Consider the following 22,742-nt stretch of genomic DNA (forward strand, 5'->3'; position numbering starts at 1 on the left):
TCAAATTATGTACTCATAATAAAGCGGGCCATTTGTTTTTACAGCACTGCATTGATCATGATATTCAAATCATGCACTCATAATAAAGCAGACCATTTGTTTTTACAGCACTGATCAACAAAAACAGGGTTATTAATACAGTCGGATCAATAGTGTGTTAATGGTGCAATATCATCTGTTTATTTAATTTTTTTCTGAAACAGTAGGGAATCAGTGAAGATGCCACAAATATTACAAAAATGCTTTTTATTGCATAAACTCTATGCATTTGTCCTGTACATGTTTGATTATGTATATTAAAATCATCTATGGGCAGCTAGTCTTAAACTACAAAGATAAATATTCTGCATGCAAAGTGTACAGATCTATCATTAGGTGAATATGGGTATGTACATTTTGTCTTACAATTAGGCTAAATTGAATGTACCACATCATCACCCTTGTTTTCCAAACTCTAAAGCCTTCATTTGAAATACAACCCACGTTACTCTGTCTTTCTTATGTTTAATTTCTTGGGATATTTTGTTCACAACATTATTGTCCTAATTATTAAAAAGGCCATTTCACAATATTGTCTTTAGCCTAAATAAGATAATGACATAAACTGAAATAATTGGCTGTGTAATAATTATTAACATTCCTAAATTTCTAAAACCCCAACCCAATCCTCCAACTCCAAAATATAATTAATGTATAATTTTTTACATTCACCACATAATTGTGGAGATCAAAATAATCTAAATATGCAAACACAAAGTATATATTATTTTATCAACCCATCCAGATCTTTAATTGAATGCTACAAGCTAATATTACATTCTGGATCAGACAAGGACAATATGAGGACAAACACAATGAATTCATCAGTTCAAACCACCAGGTGTCGCTATTGTACCAAAATGAAATGCCCACTCGCTTCAACTGCACATGGATCAACATTTGAGTAAGGAAAAAAGGGTTGGACTAACATTATACCTTTATAATTTCAGTGTATTCAGCTTTATTCTCTTCAATACACCTGTGCAGACAAATATGGCTTTAGTCAGAACGGAGAGCTGGCAGACATGTGTTGTTTTCAGCCGGCCCCTCAGTAGGCCTGACAAGATCTGTGCAGAATGTACCGTTTTAAACTATCATGCACAAACAGAAAACACACATGTAAAGCTCTATTTACAGAGTTCTGCTAATTCACATGCATAATAAAGTAGAAGCAGACCTCAGGAAACATGATGGAGAACATACACCAGTGTGTTTTCTACAGGTGTCTAAAGGAGACTGACATTCATGAAACACAAAGAAAAGAACTGCATCAGGCACAGAGTTTTAGCCATCGCACCTATGGGAAAGATACAATCATCTTCCATTATCATTCTTTTTCTTTATACAATCCTGTTTTTGAAGACTTGAAGCATCTTCATTACATTTCTGTGGCTGTACACATCTTTTATAACAACAATGCAATGCTACCGTGACTTTAATGCAGAAACTGAGATGCAATATGAACATGTACCACACACAAAACTGTAAGATTTTTCTGATGGGTTTGGGTGTATGGGTGACACACTGGTAAAACACTGCCCCTATTAAAACAACCCAAGCTCATTACTAGAACAATCTGAGAGCCATCCTAAACCTTTCAGGAATGCTGAAAATGTGCATCTCAACAAGTATAACCCTGAAACAGCAATAACTGGCCATAAAGTACCATTAAGCCACATCAAGCGCCTTGACATACTGCAAACCCCAAGAAAGCACATTTTGTTCTCCAAACATTACTAGGTTGAGACGGAACCTGCCGACATTTTCTGATCTAATTTTGGCAGAAAAGATTTGGAATGGATTTAAACAGACCTGAGAGTTTACCACAGTCTTATTGGTAGCTGAATCAAATTATATGTTTCCCATTAAAAATATCTAAATACTCTTAAAACAAGATAAATATACTATATAAGATAATATATCCACACATACACAATCATAATATATATTATAAAACTGAAGAATTTAAAATATATATTTTTTTCAAATGTATCTACTCAATAAACGTATCTTCTTTTAATCCATTTTAGCAGTATTTTTACTGTTTTCTACGGAGACAAAAATATATATCGTGGCCACGAATTAAGAATTTGTTCTCTTGTTTTAGTAAATCGTGGCTTCGATTTACTAATTTGTTCACTTAATTGTTTTATTAAAATCCTGCCACGAATTAAGAATGAATTCCCACAACTTGATTCGTTCACTTGTTTTACATACCCTTATTTTGATTAAACTAATTTAACAACGTGGCTACGATTTAATAAAACGAGGGAACGAATTATATCAGATATATTATATAATATATTATTATATTGTGTGCACAATTTACTCAAAAGGATGGAACTAATTAGTAAAACGTGCTGAGTACGTCATGTTAATTAATTGTTAAATCCGTGGCCACAATATACATATTTTTTGCCTGCATGTCATGTGCAGGGCTCCGTATTTTTTCATTAACACATATAAAACAAACAAAAAATTAAATAAAAAAATACTTCAGAAGCAAAAGTGCAAGGTGTAATTTTTAATTTAATGTTTATAATATTTAATTAAATATATAATTGTTTATATAATATATATTCTTTAAAATATATAAATCTCCATATTTTATGCAATTTTGCAAATAATGTTTTAAGAAAACTTAGATATTTTACTAGTAAACAAAGCAAAATATAAATTTTTAAGCAATTCCATTAATGCATGTGGTAGACTCTTTTATCCAAAGCAACCTACAATGCATTCAGGATATATATTTTTTTATAGAATTATGTGCATTCCCCGGGAATCCTGTTTCTAGTGCCATGCTCTACCAGTGTGAACTGAACAAACAGTGGGGAATGAGTAGAACTTCTGAATGACGGTAGTTCCAATTCTGTGGAAATCTGTGCAACTTTCTGTGGCGTTTCAATATTTCATGTGGGCGTGTTCACTACAAACCACTTCAGAAAAAGCATTAGACATGGTAAGATCGCACAATCAAATAGCAGAACACATTCGAAATGATCAAAACTATGAGTCAGGCTCATGGATTTTTGAAGCTGACGACTATGAATTTAATTATGGACTACAATGAGCGCTCCTTCCTCAGCCTCCCACCATCCCCTAAACTAGAGACGCGCTCTGGCAAGAGCAGACATAAATAGTCTCCGGAGTGGATGCTGTAACCCTCCCTCCACAAAGGTGTAATGAGTTGCCAATTTACTTTTGCCTTCCAACATCGACAGCAGACCCGAACCCAGCAGAAGCTCATCAGCGAATCCCGGCTGAAATATCTGGAGCCACGGAGGAGACGGCGTCGCAGAAGAGGTGCTTATTAACTCCTGCGTGTTATTGCATTAGGGAACAGAGGTGGCACGAAACAAGCAGAAAGTCAGCCCTTTAAAGTCCCTGCCTGAGAGACGAGGCCCCGTGTAACATGCTGGCTTGGCTCGCCGTACACTTCCTGCGTCACTTGGTCCGCGTGGAAAAGTAACAGGAGAATACAAATAAAATAAAAAAAGAATAAAAAGCTCCTCTTTTCAGTAGTGAGGTGTTTGGTTTTGTTTCTCGAGTGTTAATTTGTTAGTTTCAACAACTTCATCGACAGACATGCACATGCAGGCTCGGCCCCGCTCACAGTGGTGTCGCTACTCCATGCCGTTGCGCAGCATCTGATTGGCCGCGATGAGCATGACGCTGATGATGAAGGCCATGGCGAAAGCGCATATCAGGCTCTTGCGCACGCACGTCTGTCGATTCTTCTTTTTGGGATGAACTGCAATGACATAAAAACAGCGATTTAGTCCTGACATCCTTAGGAAAACAACAGAAACATCTGATCTGAATCTGAATGCATTTTCTACTTCTGTCTGAATGTGTAGGTGTCAATTTGCATTCTAGCCGACCGCCTTTCATCTGCCAATCTGACTGGTCTAAATAAAGCAGCGTTTCTTGCGCAGCTGCGAGGTGGTGGATACGTTTCACTGGGGCTTGAGATTCACCTGAGCACATGTGGCTGCTCGGCTCACAAGCGTGGGGTGACAGTGGGGTCTGGGCTGAGAATAGAGCCAGTTATTAGGTGCTTCTGGAACACAGCCAGACAGATTGTGTGCCAGCCTCACCCTGTGATAACATTTTCCGCTCCAGTCCTCCTTCCGGCACAGAGCGCTAGTCAGCAAGTCTCGCCCCTCTCCCCCCCTGCAGCCAATCCCTGGCCTGGTTACGGCAGAGCGGCGGCACGATAATGAGCAAACATAGGTACTCTTCTGCCTGAGTGTGTTTTGTTTTGAGAACTTTTGATTTTTCCCCACTCTTGCCTTTCCAAATGGCAGCAGATAGAAGTCAAGATAAAATGTCTCGCAGTGTGCTCAGCATGTTTTGAACTTCAAAAAGTCTTGAGAGTACTGGAAAAGAAGTGCGCTTAATTGCATTGAATGGGCACTTGTGTACTTCAAATCTTAAAAGCATATCAAAAAAACAAAAAACATACTTGTAGATAATATAAAACTAATGAAATAAAAGGCATATTAGGTGTACTTAAAGGCACACTAAGTAATTTTTCGCCACTAGAGGTCGTTTATTCAAAACAAAGGCGTAGCTTTAATGACGCCTTGATTTCGCGGAATTATGGGAGTTACAGCCGGTGTACAGTTCTAGTTACTCTACAGCCGGTGGAGAATACAACGGGACTCGGGCAGAAATCATATTCATGGATGACTGGTTATGTATTAAAGTTACGAAAGCCGTTGGAGCGGAACGAGGCCGCTGGAGCAATTGCTAATGTGAGACTAATTGCAGTGGAGCTTTTATTATGCCGCAGACCGCTTCCGCTTCTTCCTGTCATGCGTATGTGGGGTAACGCAGCGCTGTTTTATCATATTAGATACATTTGAGTGTGTTGAAAGTTGTTATAATGCTACTCTGTGAGTATATTAGACACTTGTTGCACACTGTTGTGAGCTAGATCGATATTAGGCATGGTAATGGTACTCGCAGTAAATCAAGAAAACGAGATTTAAACAAAAAGACTAACAGTGTTGAGCTGTATAACAATGATTTGTTTTCTGTTGATGAATCAGTCCAAACAGTTTCTCACCTGTCTAATGAAACACACAATATATTAAAGCGTCTTTGGTGTTTCCATGGTTTCTACAAAATAAAACTGGAAATCGAGGGTAACGCGGGTATGATGTCATTAGGCGCGTTTCCATTAAAGATTTGCGCAAAACTTTTGCGATTTTTTTCTAAATATCGACAAAAAACTATTGCGAAATGACGGCGTTTCCATTAACCGATGTTATGCGACTAAAACGTCATTTTTTCCTCTCGCGATAAGTCATTCCAAAAATCATGGCAACGGACGTTGGTAAGTTTATATATATATATATCACAGCCACGTACCGCACTAGACATTATTATTAGAAGGAAACGTAGGCGTGTTATCCAAGCATGAATGGCAAGGAAGGACCCTTATACTGTGAGCGGCACATATGAGGTGTTTTGGGGGTTTTTTCACTCATTTCTGCTCCGAGGTCTTGATTGTGGCATTTCTTTGAGGTTTAGAATCCAGTATTTCTGTCATTCTTTTGTCTTATATGAATTTAATAAAGAACTCTTGTCTCGTATTCTGTCCAAACACACGGCGCCTTCTAAGTCAGGTGACTGTAAATGCGCAAAAACTGTTTCCATTGCAGTTTTGCGAAATATTCCTTTTTCGAATTGCCTGAAAAACCACCTCATGCGAGCGTAAAAACTTTTTTGCGATAAATGGGAGTTTTCGCGAAATTGACGGGTTTCCATTGGGCGTATTTTCAATTCGCAATTTCAATTTGCGCAATTTGAAGGGTAATGGAAACGCGGCTATTGATAGGCAATGCACGGACACGGTCTGTGTCCTGGTTAAAACTGCTTATTTCTCTGGATTTAAACATTCTTAGAAACATTTGGTATAATGTAAGTACACAAATCAACAAAATATATAACATTGTCCTGGTGGTTTTTGGATATTTTGATCCAAAAATCTTACATAGTGTGCCTTTAATGAGAGTACACTTTCATGACTATTTCTTAATACACTTAAGTACATTTTAAAAAGTGCACTCTGAAATAATGTCGAATTGAAAGTTACTTAAAGTACATTTTATATAATTGTTTTAGTTATCTTTTGTCACGCTTTAAAGAAGTACACTTATTTGATTATAATTTTAATTGTAGTGTTTTGTTCGATATTACATTACCATATTGGTTGCTGGGATTTTTCAAAATAAGACATGTTCTTGGATCAACATATTTTGTAACCATACCCATAACCTATCCCTAAAATCAGAGGGTAATTATAGGTGAATAAGAATGATGTAGAAGCAAAACAAAAAGCACTTTAAAGTTCAGCTATAACTGCATTTAATATAAATTTGACACTATAATATATTTTAATTTATTTGCAATTAGCATGCAATTATGTGTTCGTATAGTCTTTTAAAAGTATATTGTGCCATAATAAGTAGGGCACCATATCTCCATAATATGCTAAAGTGTACTTTGTTTTCACAATGGCCACCACCTTCATTTTTTGACAAGAAAAAACCCCTCTCAACAAAAAGAAATCTTGTGATAGTGCTGCTGTACAGCTTAAGTATGCCATTTTTGTGTCAAATACAACGCTAAATCTGTTGCTTGGATAATTCTAATTGACACCATATAGTTTTTGTGTTAAAGAGATTGCGTCTCTGGATACATTACCATAGTCTCAGTGTGTGGTCTGTTGACAACACATGAGCTCGGCCCAGGTGCTTCCATGAATGATTCATAAAGACACAGAGTGCGTGGATGAGTGTTGCTTTAGCGCTGTGGACATCTGTTACTGCTGGTAGGACAGAGACTCGAGGCATTGGCATAAGGGATGTGCTTGACCCCTGCAATGGTAACAATATCCTAGACCTAGTGTGTTCCATACAGCAACATACTGAACATTCATACACTGGAATCATAACACTAATAAGCAGTGTTGGGGAAAGTTACTTTTAAAAGAAATGCATTACAATATTGCGTTACTTCCTAGAAAGTTTTTAGGAACTAATTGCAGTATAGTTACTTTTTATTTTATTTATTTTTGGATGAACAATCCCTTTAATCGGACAATGCAATGTGCTTGTAAGAAGGATCCACTGAAGGCAAGCCTTGAGAACCCAAGTGCCGCTTTATTGACAAAATAATCCAAAAACATGAAACAAGACAAAAAGCTATGAACATAAACTTGCACAACAGTGGTTACAGGAATTAATGCTAGACAAAGACACGTGACAAACATGAGGGCTTAAATACACAGACTAAAGACAAGACAAGGGACACTTGTGAACAATGATCAGACAAATTAACCAATGACAAGACACATGGCAGGATCACATGACAAACAGAGAATCACATGACATGAAGCATGACAAGACAGAAACATGACAAGCACAAACTCAAAATCGTGACAGTGCTCAACTTGACCTTCCATTTACAGAGATAACTAGACACCACTTTCTGAAAGAAATATACTTTCTACAATTCTTTCAAATGTTAATTGTTGCATAATTTATACTAATTGAAGTATTTAAAATCATTAAAAACTGATACTATAAAGATATATAAAGATTAACTATGGCAGAAACAGTGTTCTAATTCTATTCAGAATTCAGCCACCAGCATTAATTTATTCTCTTGATCCCTATAGTTCTAATAACTTTGCATTTTATACTGACACCTACTGGTGTGGATGCATGAAGTTTTTGTTTATTAACTTTTCAACTGAAATACTATGGAGCCCCGCACAAGACATGTAGGGGGGAAAACTAGATATCATTGCCAAGATTTAAATATTTGTTCCCAAAATGTATTAATTAATTCCTCATTTTAGGTAAATAATGGCCCTGTTGTACAATTTGATCCCTTGTTTTAGTTAAATTGTGGCCATGATTTAACTAAATTAAAATGAGAGAATGAATTGGTGCAATGTGGCCATGATTTACCTAAAATGAGGGAACAAATCAATAAATTGTGGCCACGATTTAACTAAATTAAAATGAGAGAATGAATTGGTGCAATGTGGCCATGATTTACCTAAAATGAGGGAACAAATCAATAAATTGTGGCCACGATTTAACGAAACCATGAATGAATTCCCATGAATGAATAAGTCGTGGGAATCAATTCTTAATTTGTAATTCGTGACCACAATATATATATTTTTGTTATGTGTGGGGCTCTATATAGAGCTGGTCATATGACCTTAGTGGCCACTATAACACATGTTGATGGTACTATTCATTCACTAGGTTTAAAATCTTTTTAAGAGGAAAAAAATCGTTTTAAATGTTCTGAGGCACTCAAAGAGTTACGTAGGCTTAAAATAGTGTGTTTGCGTCATAATTTCAAAACTCATTTTCACAAGTTTCATAAGATGATTATAGTTTGTTTCGGGAGATCTCATAATGTAATGTAGCATATGCGACAGTGAGCTCTTGTGACCCTGTAGAAGCAGTGACAACACCCACTCATGAATCTGGAAATGAGCTGCCTACTCAAAATCCAAACTAGCATTTTCAATTCACTCCTCTGATTTTAATAACCAAAAAATAAGCTTCTAAAAATTGCACCTCATGTCAATAGGCAGTGAATATCACATACTGTTAAAAAGTTAATTAACCCTGTGTATTACCATGGGGAACATTGTGCTATTCATCACAGGATGAGATGGGGTGCAGTAAGAGGAGCTTTATTATGCATGAAACAACAACATTAACATCAGCCCATATTAGTTTGGAAGAACTAACTGACTGAAGCAGACAACCGTATAATGAACTCAAGAGAAGCACCTACACATCATAACGAACACTGTTTTTAAAGTTAGATACATACAGTACATAGGAGTTTAAAGGGTGCTCCGAATTATTTTATAGCTTGTATATCCAAAGAAGAAAAGAGCCGAACTGACTATTTTTTGCATGTTGTGTATTATGTGTTTTTCTACTTATTATAGGCCCTACTTACTTTATTGTCATTTCGTCTTCTATACTTGTTATTTTGTGCATACATCTGTTGTTTACTCAATTATTAATAATATTGACTAAAATCATGAATATTGCAGAGTACCCTATTTAATCCTCCATTTGTTTGAAATTCTTTATATTAGTGGTTCAACGGATCACAAAACCCACAGTTCGGATCATATTAATGTTTTTGATTCATGGATCGGATCATGGCAAATGTAACTTTGCGTTCCATTTATTACTTAAAGTACACAGCTATCGATACCACAGAAAAACTACTAGTCTAAGCTAAGTTCAAACATTAATAAAGGCAAGTGAACAGCAAAAAGATAAAATACATCAAATAAAAGCATAGATAAATACTATATTTCAAAGTTACAAATAAAGTAAGGTCTACAGTGTATTCAGGAACAGACATGTAATAATTAGGCCTAAATGTGCAATGCCACTGTAGTGTTCACTGTATAAATTAAATATAGATATATTTTTGTTGTTTGATTAACATTAATGATATAGACAGCAGCAGGTATTTATAGGCTGCTGTCACTTAAAGACAGACCTCGCGGATCCAATATAATGATACACATCAACTGTTTACGTTCACTTAAGACATAATCGAGAGTGTTTACCAGAATACTTGCCGAGAATGGTATTTTGACTGGTGAATTGACTCTAAAGATCAATTCACCCTGCATTGACAGACGGCACTTGTTTTCACAGTCTGCATTTGTTGGGTCGAGGAATGTCTGAAGCCCAAAGTATTCTTTGGCTGCCCACGATCTCACGAAGGTCCACACACTATCCATGTGACGTAATTTTCGTCATCAAGAGGGCCCGCGGACGTCCACACACCCTGTCCTCGTGCAGCCCAAATTTTATGACCAAGCGAACAGTGCGCGTACAACAGCGCATGTGCGAGTGACTTGAGCGTGCGCTCAACTGTGCGCGAGACGGAACGCAAAAAATTAAGGACACATTCGGCGTGTGCACACTATCTAGTGGATTTTGTCTTCAAAACACTCAAGTGTGTGGTGTGCGGACGTCCACGGACCCTCCTGATGACGAAAATTACGTGACGGGGACGGTGCGGCCGAAGTATACTTTGGGCTTAATCTGGTGATTCTCGGCATTGGTCTGCGCCTGACGGTGCAGTGTGAATTGGCCTTAAAACCCATTCCGGGACCACTGACACACACACAATGTTTACACTCACCTCCCTCAAACTCTGTTTGACAGTTCCCCGAGTTCTCGTTCAAGCTCTCCTCCTCATTGATGATGATGTTCTCGATGTCCTTCATCGTCAGGTGGTCCCGGAAGGCATGAAAAAGGATGTGTTTCAGCTCCTCCAGTGTTATCCGCTGCATGTCAAACTACAAAGACAAATAACACAGAAGCAGTTACTCAACTAAACTCAAGCTCTTCAAAAACTGCAAAAAGAGAATTTTGTGTTGTATGTTTTGTTTCATTTTTGCAAAAGGGATAGTTCACCCTAAAATTTTAAAGTGACTTTTTGATTTGAATGATACTATTTTATTGTATAGTTTTATTTTAATTTCAATTTTAAAATGTACTTTATTCAGTTTTCAAATGCCACATTAAAATGAAATTTTCAGGTCAGTGCTTGAAAAAAATCAATAGTCTTTGTAATCGAGGAGAAAAAATGCATTGATCAGTCTGAACACTTTCGCATGGCACTCGATAAAGGGACATAACGCAATTAACTGCAAGAAATTCAAAGGACATCTGAGGAAAACTGTCATGGGGACTGTAACTCAGGTTCAGTATTGAAAGTTGATTTTTATTACTCGTATCCAGAGGGCGTTTATGAGCTCCATCCCTTTAATTACCCGGGCAACATTAGCCCAGCAGATCGATTTTTCAGGAGGATGTAAATGAAACTGTGGCGCACCAGCTTAATGCCTTATTTGCAAAGCTGTCAGGTTGGAGAACAAACAGTCATTAGGAACACAGGGAGAACCGCTATACAGTCGGCTACATGTTAATACACCACTAAATCATTCAGCCTTCCCTACCAAAACAGTACAGGGATGGTAATACTAAGGTAATCTGGTTGGCATATACATATACGATGATATATTCATGATAACAGTGTGGTAAATGCCCAAAAACCATGCTATTAAAGAGATTATAAAAGCTTAAAGAGAGAAAAATGAATAGTTTAAATCTAACTTCACTTTTTTATTTAAACATTCATAAGCACAGTGATACAATACAGCATGGAAATCTCCAAATTTGTGACAGGAAGCACACAGTGCAGTTCTGTGGCTCAGGAGAAAGACAGCGCTTGACAGGCCATTGCAGCTCGTGAGGAGAGACAGCAGGATATTACAATAGCTGGCAAGCTAATAAATCTGACAAGCCATTAAGTATTCCAGCCTCACTATGCTCACCTCCACAGTAACTTGTCATTTGACTCCACTTTAGCAAGTCAGAAAGAATGAGAGCAAAATACTGCTTTGTAATACTGCATGCAATCTGATGTAAACACTGCAGAATAGGCCTATAAATCAGTTGTTATTTCTGTTTGGTTGTAAACCTGAGAACGCACAGGCTGAAAATATTATATTGTACTATTATGCCCATGAATGTTGACCTAGTGGTCTAATATGTGTTCTGAGTGTATATGACATAATGTATCACCTTATTTTGCAATATGGAAATAAGCTATTTTTTGAAGACTTCTGATTGATTAGCTATGGTTAAATAACTTGAAGAATTTGTGCTGCAAACCAGTGTGTTTACAGTTTTTTTTTTTTTTATACAATCACTAGGACACATCCAAGTACCCATCAGTACTTGGGTCACTTTTTTCAAAACTCTTTACACAGTAAGCGCAACATCATAAACTGTGGATCATGTATCACTGCTTTGGCTCAAAATACAAGAATACTTTCAAATTACATTAATACATTTCTCACTTAGACACAAACACCATCAAAATGATGTAGCCTACAGGCCAGTTTGCACATCTACATATTCATTTCAAACCTGTTCAACTTAAGTTCAAAACCTAGCATAATACAAAATTGATATTTGCTACATTTCTACAGTAATACCATATTGAAATATATACCAAATGAAATACTAATCAAAAGAATTAGATGTAGCTGAACATCTAAACAGGGGTTATTCTTTCAATTACATAAGCATAAAAGGGGAAAACTTAGGAATAACTTTGTACTATATTGTAAACATGGACAATAACAAATACTGCAGTGAATTCTATAAAGAAACTTTACAAAAGAAAACATTGTATAATGCTGCCTGTTGTTAGTGTTTTTAGGTCATTGTTTTATGAGTGTATTTTTTGGGGTGAAAATCTTTGCAGTGTTATGGAAGAATGACTTGATTTGAGACATGTATGAATTAACTGCTGTGCTAAGCTGAAAGTTAGGTAGGAGAACTGTGTGAAGAGCTTTGAAAAAGTGTCCTACAATAAGTATTGGGAAATGTGCAAGTATTAGCAATATTTGCATTTTCTGAAGAAAGCCTCAATGGGTTTCAAAACAACAAACTGTGCAGGGTAAGTTATATGCAGACTTTTCCTATACACTCACCTAAAGGATTATAAGGAACACCATACTAATACTGTGTTTGACCCCCTTTCGCCTTCAGAACTGCCTTAATTCTACGTGGCATTGATTCAACAAGGTGCTGAAAGCATTCTTTAGAAATGTTGGCCCATATTGATAGGATAGCATCTTGCAGTTGATGGAGATTTGTGGGATGCACATCCAGGGCACGAAGCTCCCGTTCCACCACATCCCAAAGATGCTCTATTGGGTTGAGATCTGGTGACTGTTGGGGCCATTTTAGTACAGTGAACTCATTGTCATGTTCAAGAAACCAATTTGAAATGATTCGAGCTTTGTGACATGGTGCATTATCCTGCTGGAAGTAGCCATCAGAGGATGGGTACATGGTGGTCATAAAGGGATGGACATGGTCAGAAACAATGCTCAGGTAGGCCGTGGCATTTAAACGATGCCCAATTGGCACTAAGGGGCCTAAAGTGTGCCAAGAAAACATCCCCCACACCATTACACCACCACCACCACCACCAGCCTGCACAGTGGTAACAAGGCATGATGGATCCATGTTCTCATTCTGTTTACGCCAAATTCTGACTCTACCATCTGAATGTCTCAACAGAAATCGAGACTCATCAGACCAGGCAACATTTTTCCAGTCTTCAACTGTCCAATTTTAGTGAGCTTGTGCAAATTGTAGCCTCTTTTTCCTATTTGTAGTGGAGATGAGTGGTACCCGGTGGGGTCTTCTGCTGTTGTAGCCCATCCGCCTCAAGGTTGTGCGTGTTGTGGCTTCACAAATGCTTTGCTGCATACCTCGGTTGTAACGAGTGGTTATTTCAGTCAAAGTTGCTCTTCTATCAGCTTGAATCAGTCGGCCCATTCTCCTCTGACCTCTAGCATCAACTAGGCATTTTCGCCCACAGGACTGCCGCATACTGGATGTTTTTCCCTTTTCACACCATTTTTTGTAAACCCTAGAAATGGTTGTGCGTGAAAATCCCAGTAACTGAGCAGATTGTGAAATACTCAGACCGGCCCGACTGGCACCAACAACCATGCCACGCTCAAAATTGCTTAAATCACCTTTCTTTCCCATTCTGACATTCAGTTTGGAGTTCAGGAGATTGTCTTGACCAGGACCACACCCCTAAATGCATTGAAGCAACTGCCATGTGATTGGTTGATTAGATAATTGCATTAATGAGAAATTGAACAGGTGTTCCTAATAATCCTTTAGGTGAGTGTATATATTACTTTTTAAGAGCAATAATAATGCATGTGCAAAGCTTGGATTCCTGAAAATAAAATAAAAGGGTAAACCATCTGATTGAATGGGAAAGTCATCCAGGGACATTGAAGCAAACCACCAGCCTTTTAGCATCCAGACAGTAAAGCTGGGATGTTTCTGGGCTTACCAGAGAGAAAGAGTGGGCACTAACTGCATTGATTTAACCTTCGGACAACCCACAGCCACAGAGACGGAGTCACCCGAGGGCATCAGATCCATCTGTTTTCATTGGAGGCCATGAGAGTGGGCAGATGAGCAGCTCATTAAGAGCTCTTGTGCTAGATAACAAATCCCATTTTCTTTTCTTTTTTGAACACTCTTTCTTGACTGTGAGTATTTATATACAAGTAATGATGGCCGGATTGACCTTCAAGGTCATGACTGGCTGTGCTGAAGTCAGGAGTAATCTCTGTTGGGATGGTAGGTGTGTGTGTGTGTGTGTGTGTGTGTGATGGCATTTTCCAGACAGGCTGATACCTGCTGACCTATAGGTCCCCTGAGATATTTTTTTAAAGTAAGAAAATACACCTGTAGGTAAAGAGAACCATCCACAGCTTGAAAAAATGTAGGACCATAAAAATAAGAGTTTTACTAAAAGTGGATTTAAAATTTCCCATACAATGACGTAACTCGCTGTTTCACTACCATAGCACGATGTATCGTAGAAGAAATCAACTAGCTAGTCACGAGTCGACTGTTTCCCAAAACCATTTCGTCGCAAATTGATCGTTCAACTACGTTGGTTAATGATGTCAAGCACCTGGTGAAGTAATAAGTTCTTTAAATGAATCTGTTTGAGATCGAATTAATGCTAGATGTTTTGCTATAAATTACGGACATGGCATCTGAGGATCTGTTCATTTTAATCAGTTATTTTGCTTTATTTTCAGATTCAATCATAGGCTCGTTCTTACTTAGTAGAGCACGTATGCACATGCGCACTCTTCAAAAATGGTGCTTTAAATCTGTTGACAAACTAAAAGACGGAAATAACACTTGTATGTATTATAAATAAAAGATACAGATTGTACTGAATATCAGCTTGCTTATTTGGCTCAACATAAGGATTTAATGAGTCCACATGTCATGCAAACAAGAAACTCTGCTTCTAACCACAGGTCAAGAGCTGTTGTTCCAACCTCACAACTTTTGATGCTGTTTGCGAATGTTCGTTATAACTGTTATCGGGAAACACCGACACGTTGAACTTTGCTGATAATGATGGAACTTGCGACCAATGGATGGATGGATGGATGGATGGATGGATGGATAGACAGACAGACAGACAGATAGACAGATAGACAGATAGATAGACAGATAGATAGATAGACACAGACAGATAGATAGACACAGACAGATAGATAGATAGATAGATAGATAGATAGATAGATAGATAGATAGATAGATAGATAGATAGATAGATAGATAGATAGATAGATAGATAGATAGATAGATAGATAGATAGATAGATAGATAGATAGATAGAGAATAAACTAGGTACACAAGTAGCTGTAAACTATCAAATGTATGGCAGATGAATTTGTGTCCTGTGGTGGGACAGAGTGTCTGCCTACATCGAGTTGCACCAAGAGCAGGAGTATCGACAGAGTCTGTTCACCCCACACATCAGGCCAATTTAACAGCAATTAGTAACACATTAATGTAATCTCCCCTGCTGCTGCAGTAAACTGACAGCTGTGGTCATTGATCCGGTGCTCCAGCTCCACTAACACCACAAACTGAAGCCTCTCTATAAAGATAGACAAGATCAAGCCAACGAGAGTGTGTGAACTGTGTGAGAGGAGAAAGGAGGAATCTAGAGAGATATAAGAAATGTGGATGAAAGACAATCATGATGTGCTAATGTTTGACTTATTTGATGGTTTAATAAGGAGATACTGACTTTGATAACATGAAAGTAAAACATTAAAGTCATTCTCTGTCACTGATTATCCAGCATGAAAATTACGGGGGAAAAAAATCACAGGCTTTTCATCATTTTATTTTTCATATATATATGTATTCATGACAGCTCTCAGAGAGATTGGCATGGTTATAGAGATCTGATGGTAATGGATATGGCAGTGTTAATGTATTTATGCCATGTGATTGGCTGTTTAGATATTTGCATTAACGAGCAGTTGAACAGGTCTACATAATAAAGTAACCAGTGAGAGTATGTATATACACATATACGCACACATATAGGCTATATAGTAAACTAGTCTGTAAATTCTTCTGTACTCTCTTTTATAGCCGAACCAGAGCCATCTACATTTGGACTCATTGCTCAGCACAGTGACCTTGTCTGGCTGCTTAGCCATTTAATTTCCACATATCCTCAAGTCCCACTTCAGGGAATGCCAGTAAAATATTATGACGAACGCGTTCTTAAGCCAGAGGGAATTTTTGATCATATATCGAAGAGCGGTACACTTTATGTCCAGCCTGTAACCTGGTTTCTATCTGCCCCACTGAGACTGTCAGTGTTTCAGCTCTGGCATCACACACACTTTTCCATGAAAGTCACATGATGGTGGTGACGGGAATAAAGAAAATTAAGCTTTACCATTCTTGGTATAGACAAGTGGAGTTACTCAATGCACAGGACTACATGGTTGTCTTCAGACTTTTTTTTTTTGCATAATCAATGTTTTTGTCCTTTAAAAGTCAATGGGGTCCAAAACAACATTTGGATCCAATTGACTTTTATTGTATGGACAAAAATTTTCTTTTGTGTTCAGCAGCAGAAAAAAATTCATACCAGTATGGAAAGTGCTGATTGGTTGAGTTCATGCAGCATTTTATTTCAACGTCAACGTCATTTCAAATTCCTACCTCACCGGACTATGCCTAATCTTCACAGTACTTTAGACACGATGGAAACACAGACAGCAACAGGTCTGGGGGGAAAAAGTTCCTGGGACAAATTGTTCCAGGTAATTTCGGTGGAAACGTGGCTTATATTTATAGCAGAGGGGCAGTCTAATCAGTAGATACTTTCAAGCCATAGATACAAAAGAGTTAAGATCTGCCATGCAGTGCGAATCGACTCTGCCTTACTAGCATTTGGTAAAAGAGACACTTGTCCTTGTTGTTGAAACAACTGCTTGGCAAACAGAATTGATCTCTCAGCAGTCTGACCATGAAAGAGGAGCTATCACTTTGGTTATTTAGTTTTCTATTAAGCACATCCTATTGACATATAAAAGCTAAAAGCCTTCATATGTTCTACAAGTCTAAAATAAAACTGAAGCGCCAACACTTTGAGCCTGTTTTCGACAAAAGGATGGTTACTGACCAAGCCCCAGGCAGGGTGACAGCAAAATAATGTGACCACATTCGATGTGTACACTGTTCAGCCTACGGCAGCCATTAGTCAAGACCTCTCCCAGAATCCCTACTTTAGCCAAAAGCTCCGGTCTGCTGATGCACACGGTGCGGAAATTGACTGGTCATATGGTTTGTGTCAGTAATGACAAAAAGATGACAAAAACTTCACATTTAAAGTCTCCAGATGTAATAATCAAGGTTTTAAGAATATCCTCTAGCTTTCTTCTTGGCCACTGGACCTTTTCCCTGTCAGATATCCAGTCTTCTGCCCCATGAGTCTATGCTGACCAGAATGCATATGATTGTGACCTTTGTATGGTATTATTGTCTGAAATTATTGAAAGCAATGCTGAAGGTAGGAGGTTATTATAGTTCATATTAGTGCCTCCCACAAAGTACCATACAATGAAGTAATTGAATCATTATCTTCTCATTCAGTTTCATTATGTCTGCTGTCAGTGAGACCATAATGAAGAAGAAAACCTTTGTCACAAAAGCCACTTATAAGGCATATCAAGGCTCTAAACTGCTGTTTCTTTGTGCTGTGCAACTATTCAGATGGTTATGAGCCATAGAAGGGCTTTCAAAATGGCAACCTACATACAGTAAAAGCAAAATCATTAATGAGATCTCTTTAGCATCAAAATTGCTTCTACTAGACAGCAATAAGATACAGAGCAAACTGAAGAGCTTAAAGGGACACAAAAAATTAACATGCAAAAATGACAATTCTGTCATCATTTACTCACCTTCAAGTTTTTCCAAACCTGTATGAATTTCTTTCGTTTGCTGAACACAGAAGATATTTTGAAGAATGTGAATAACCAAACAGACTTCCATAGTATGGAAAAAATCCCTCAATGGAGTCAATGGCTGCCGTCAACTTTTTGGTTATTCACATTCTTCAAAATATCTTCTTCTGTGTTCCACAAAAGAAAGAAACTCATACAGGTTTAGAACAGCTTGAACGCGAGTAAATGACAGAATTTTCATTTTTGGAAAAATCTCCAGCTCATATTTGTCTCTTATACAGTTTCAAAAAGATCTCGACAATGTCTCAAACTGCTCAAAATACCAACTGCAAATCAAAAATAAGGATCATCATATAATGGGGTCCTCAGCATTTAAATAAACCAGACAGAAAAGTCCATAAAGTGTCAAAGACAGAAACAAACACTGTGAGCAGATGAAAACAGTACGCAACTGTCACTTCTCTTGTTTTCCAACTGAATCTTTCAGTGGAGAATTACAAATGGACCCAGGTCTCAGCACGTCTCTCCAGCAGCAGAGAAGCATTTGTCAGAGCGCCAGAAACGTCCCATTTCCATATCTGAAATTAAAACGGGCTCCACAGAAACACCAGTGTTCCTTTGACACACTGCTTTAATATGCACACACTGCTACATGCTGCCTGTGGCAATATAGAGCAAATACATTTTACCAATACAATACTCAAATTTATATACACTCGCAGACTGTCCACTTCTTGTGTACCGAACAGCATAAACAGCGTTTCAAAAAGAATAAACTATGTGATAAACAAACTAGATGACCTGAACAGGGCTAGATTACTTATTGTGTGTTCTTTGGTTCTGTAATGACATGAAAGTTGATCATTTCCACATATTAAAGGAATATTTCATCCACCAATGCAAATTCATCATTTACTCACCCTCATGTAATTTCAAACCTATATGACTTTTTTTGTTGAAAGAAGTCTCTCATGCTCACCAAGAGTGCATTATTTGATCAACAATACAGTAAAACTAGCCTGGGTAAACCCAGACAACTTCCGGCAAATTCAGATTTGCTCGAGAAGTAGTCTGGCAAAGAGCTCATTCAAGCCCATTTCCATGGCCTAGAAATCGCGGCACCAATCAGAAACGAATGACGATCGCTCTGATTGGTTTTAGGTCTATCCAATTGCGCCCAAAAGGCATTTGAGCCACGTCCGTTCAACTTTTAAATGCATTATTATATTCAAATTGCAAACACATGAGGACAGTCTCCATGAAAGACCCACTGGCAGAGGAACGTGCTACTACATTTCTCTCCGAAACGGTAGGAAATTAAATTAGATTTAATAGAGGATTTTAACTGTGACAAGATGATTGACAGGGCAGTTTAAGTGACAGGATGCACGCGACAGATCCGTCCGATAAAGATGACGAAGTAGTATGTCCCAAAGCTTGCCTACTTTTTTGCTACACATTCAAAAGTAAATACCTTTTCTTCACAAAAACAGTACATACTGGCGTAGTGTAACTTAGGCGAATTGGGACGCAGCATATGGCTTTACACGATGACGATCGCTCTGATTGGTTTTAGGTCTATCCAACTGCGCCCAGAGGCATTTGAGCGACGTCCGTTGGTGACGCCCCTTTGGAAATTAGTTATTAATGAAGCTTTGCCAGACCATAACTCAGTTACTACTGAGAATGGTCTGGTTTTAACCAGGCTACAGTAAAACACTAATATTGCGAAACATAATTCAAATTTAAATAATTAAATAAATAAAGTTATTCCTGTCTTCAGATATCTGCTGATCTGCTGCTCAAGAAACATTTCTTCTTGTTTTCATGTATCCAATCATTTTCATTATATTATTATGCTGAAAACAGTTGTGCTATTTAATATTTTTCTAGAAATCATGATACATGTTTTTTTCAGGATTCTTTGATGAATAGGAAGTTCCAACGAATAGCATTTATTTGAAATAGAAAATACATTTATAAAATGTCTTTACAGTTACTTTTGATCATTTTAATGCAACCTTGCTGAATAGAATAAATCATTTGTTTAAAAAAACATAGTAACTCAAAACTATTGAACGGTAGTACATTTTTCAATTTAACCAATACTCCATAGTGACATGAGGGTGAGAAAATGACACAATTTTCAGCTTTTAACTCTTTCGACACCAACGTTAAAAAAAAAGTTGTCAGCAACAGCATTTTTTTTTAACATTTTCACAAAATTTGCATAGCCCCTAGAATATTTTGTTGCATGAATATCTGTCCATGCAACATATCAAAAGAAAGAACAGAGCCTATATGCTTTTTTTTTTTCATGCTTCTTTTATTTTTTTATCAACATTTGAATGTGGGTAAGTGTCGGTAAAAGCAAAACATTTTGCAAAAAGCTGAGAAAATTACGTTTTTGGCAAAAAATATCCAGATTGGATTCATAACGATGATCAAAAAATAGATGGATTAGATCACGTCCATCAGCTTGTGCACATCTAAGTTTGCACAGTCCTATAGCTCGTCCTGGGACAACATTTCATTCTGTAACATTAGGCAGTTTTGATTTATATGTTGCTTAATGTTGATGATCGCATTATTTAAAATGTTAGCATATGCTACCGCTTGTTTCTGCTTCTTCTTCGCCTGTGTTTTGATCAGAAGATTCTGTACTCTTTCAGAAGATGTGTAATAGCGCCCCAATACTGTATAACAGTGAAAACACGGAAAGCAGGAAATTTCCATCAACAGTGGGGAAGCATTGTTTCATAAATGATGGTAATTTCTGACAATGGTGGGGAAAGAGTTAATGAATATCATAAACTCTGGACCAGATTATTACAAATGCGCTGGAACATTATTCATACATTGGCAATGAAATCACTCAATCTGCTAAATTACACTCTGTTTTTACAGAAAAACTCCTAAATTCTCCTTACTTCTCTGGCACACTCTTCCCAGCCTTCAACATGCCCAGGCTTTGTCAAGCTTGCAGAGAATACTGAAATGTTCAAATGGGAACATTCTCCAACTTAAGGAGATAATTGTATCTAATAATAACCAATTAAAATTGTGATTATTTCCGCCAAACTCTGTCCTGCTGTGGAAGGCAGTGTGTAGGTCCGTGTTTGTGCGTACCTGATTGTGTGTGTAAGAGGTGCAGAGCTGTAATTTTCTCTGTGTATGTGAGTGACAGCTGCCGCACTGGGGTTGTGGAAACAGGCAGAGGTGGGAGAGGTTTGCTGATTGCAGAACGAAAAGCTCTCAGCCCATTCTCAACACTTGCCTCTATTTCAGAGAACGAAGGAATGAAAAAGAAAATACTTAAGAGGTGACGTGGACGCATTTGAAATATAAAAACAATAAGGAGAGCAAAAGTGCACCACAGAAACAAAGAAAGAGAGAGATTGTGAGTGAGGGAGATAATGAAGCATAGTTTGCCTTAATTTTAAATGCTATGGCATTTAGCATCAGACCGTAAGACTAATCAGACATTTCTGAGCTGAATTAATACATTAAAGAAAAGAAAAAAACTGCCTGGTACCATTTAGCAGCCCTGAAATACGAACCTACTTGTCAGAAATTCTCATCATCAGTGATCATTCTCCCTCGTGTCGTTCCTAACCCATACAACTTACTTTCTTCTGTGGAAGACAAAAGAATTTTGCAGGTTTTTTGCAGGCTGCTCTTTTCCATAGAGAAAATGAACGGGGACTTGGGATATCGTGATCCAAAAAAGCACCATAAAAGCATCATAAAAGTAGTCCATAACACTTGTAACCCTTTATTCCAAATCTTTTAAAGCCACATAATAGCTTTATGTAAAAATCTGACAGAAATTTCAGTCATAGTCACTAGTTTTGAATGTGCTCATTCATTTTCACTGAATAGAAAGGAGCAGCTTTATCCATTTTTGTGTTTCACAAGTCATCCAGGTTTGGAACATTCATTTGAATGAATGTTGACAAAATTCATATTTAGGTGTGTCTCTATCTCTTTAAAATATGTAGCATGGATTATTCCTTATCTCTTCTTTCTTAGGCTTCCAGAGAAAGACAAATGGACAAACAATGGCGGTTGTCAATTTTCCAATACAAAAAGCGCTTTATGACAAGCCCATCACACAATCCTCAATAAAGCATCATGAATTGAGCCAAACAAAACTGGTACATAGTAACATCACATATTTCCTGGAACGTTACTATGTTTTTAGGATGAGATGTTAGTTGCAGTTCAAAAAGAACCATGTGGGCTTTGATTCCAGGTCACTTCTCCTCATCTGACACCATTGAGAAAGAAGAATAGAACCATATTCACTCCACTTTCAATGCACTTTTTCTATAATCAGCCCTTCCGACATTATGCAGATGATATCATTTTTTATATATTACAGCTGGTGCATTACATCATCTCATGCAGAGCTGAAAGACTACAAAAGCTTGTCACTACTGACATTTTACATTCACAAAGTAAGTGGGGTGCGTTAGACACAAGATTATTCTTTTTTCTGCAGGTATAGGCAGTTCAGAAGCCATTGTCATGTTTCAAAACGTATAAGTTATAACCTCAATTCTCTTACAGAGCAAACCTGCATTATTAATATATAAAGAAACAAGAAATCAATATGGACCCTGTTTAAAATGTCACATTATTGAAGTAAAACAGGTTCCAAATCCAAACATTGAGTTGTTTTTAAAATAAAAGTAATACTTTTAAGGCACATTCACGCCAAGAACGATAACAATAAACATAACTACAGTATATAAGTGTCCAGACC

General features: G+C 37.5%; 1 protein-coding gene across 2 annotated transcripts in view; it reads right to left on the minus strand.

Moving 5' to 3' along the window:
- Nucleotides 1-172: 172 nt before the first annotated feature.
- caln1 (calneuron 1) overlaps nucleotides 173-22,742 on the minus strand; it is a 54,147-nt gene continuing 31,577 nt past the window's right edge. For both annotated transcript variants that reach the window (XM_082181062.1, XM_082181061.1), the window contains exons 5-6: nucleotides 10,261-10,417; nucleotides 173-3,793 (exon numbers count right to left, since the gene is read on the minus strand). In XM_082181062.1, coding sequence (XP_082037188.1) covers nucleotides 3,666-3,793; nucleotides 10,261-10,417 — 285 coding nt within the window. In that variant the 3' untranslated portion in view covers nucleotides 173-3,665. The remainder of the gene's footprint in view (nucleotides 3,794-10,260; nucleotides 10,418-22,742) is intronic.

This window comes from Leuciscus leuciscus (assembly GCF_965113295.1).
Source record: "Leuciscus leuciscus genome assembly, chromosome: 9".
In the NCBI taxonomy this organism is placed as follows: Eukaryota; Metazoa; Chordata; class Actinopteri; order Cypriniformes; family Leuciscidae; genus Leuciscus; species Leuciscus leuciscus.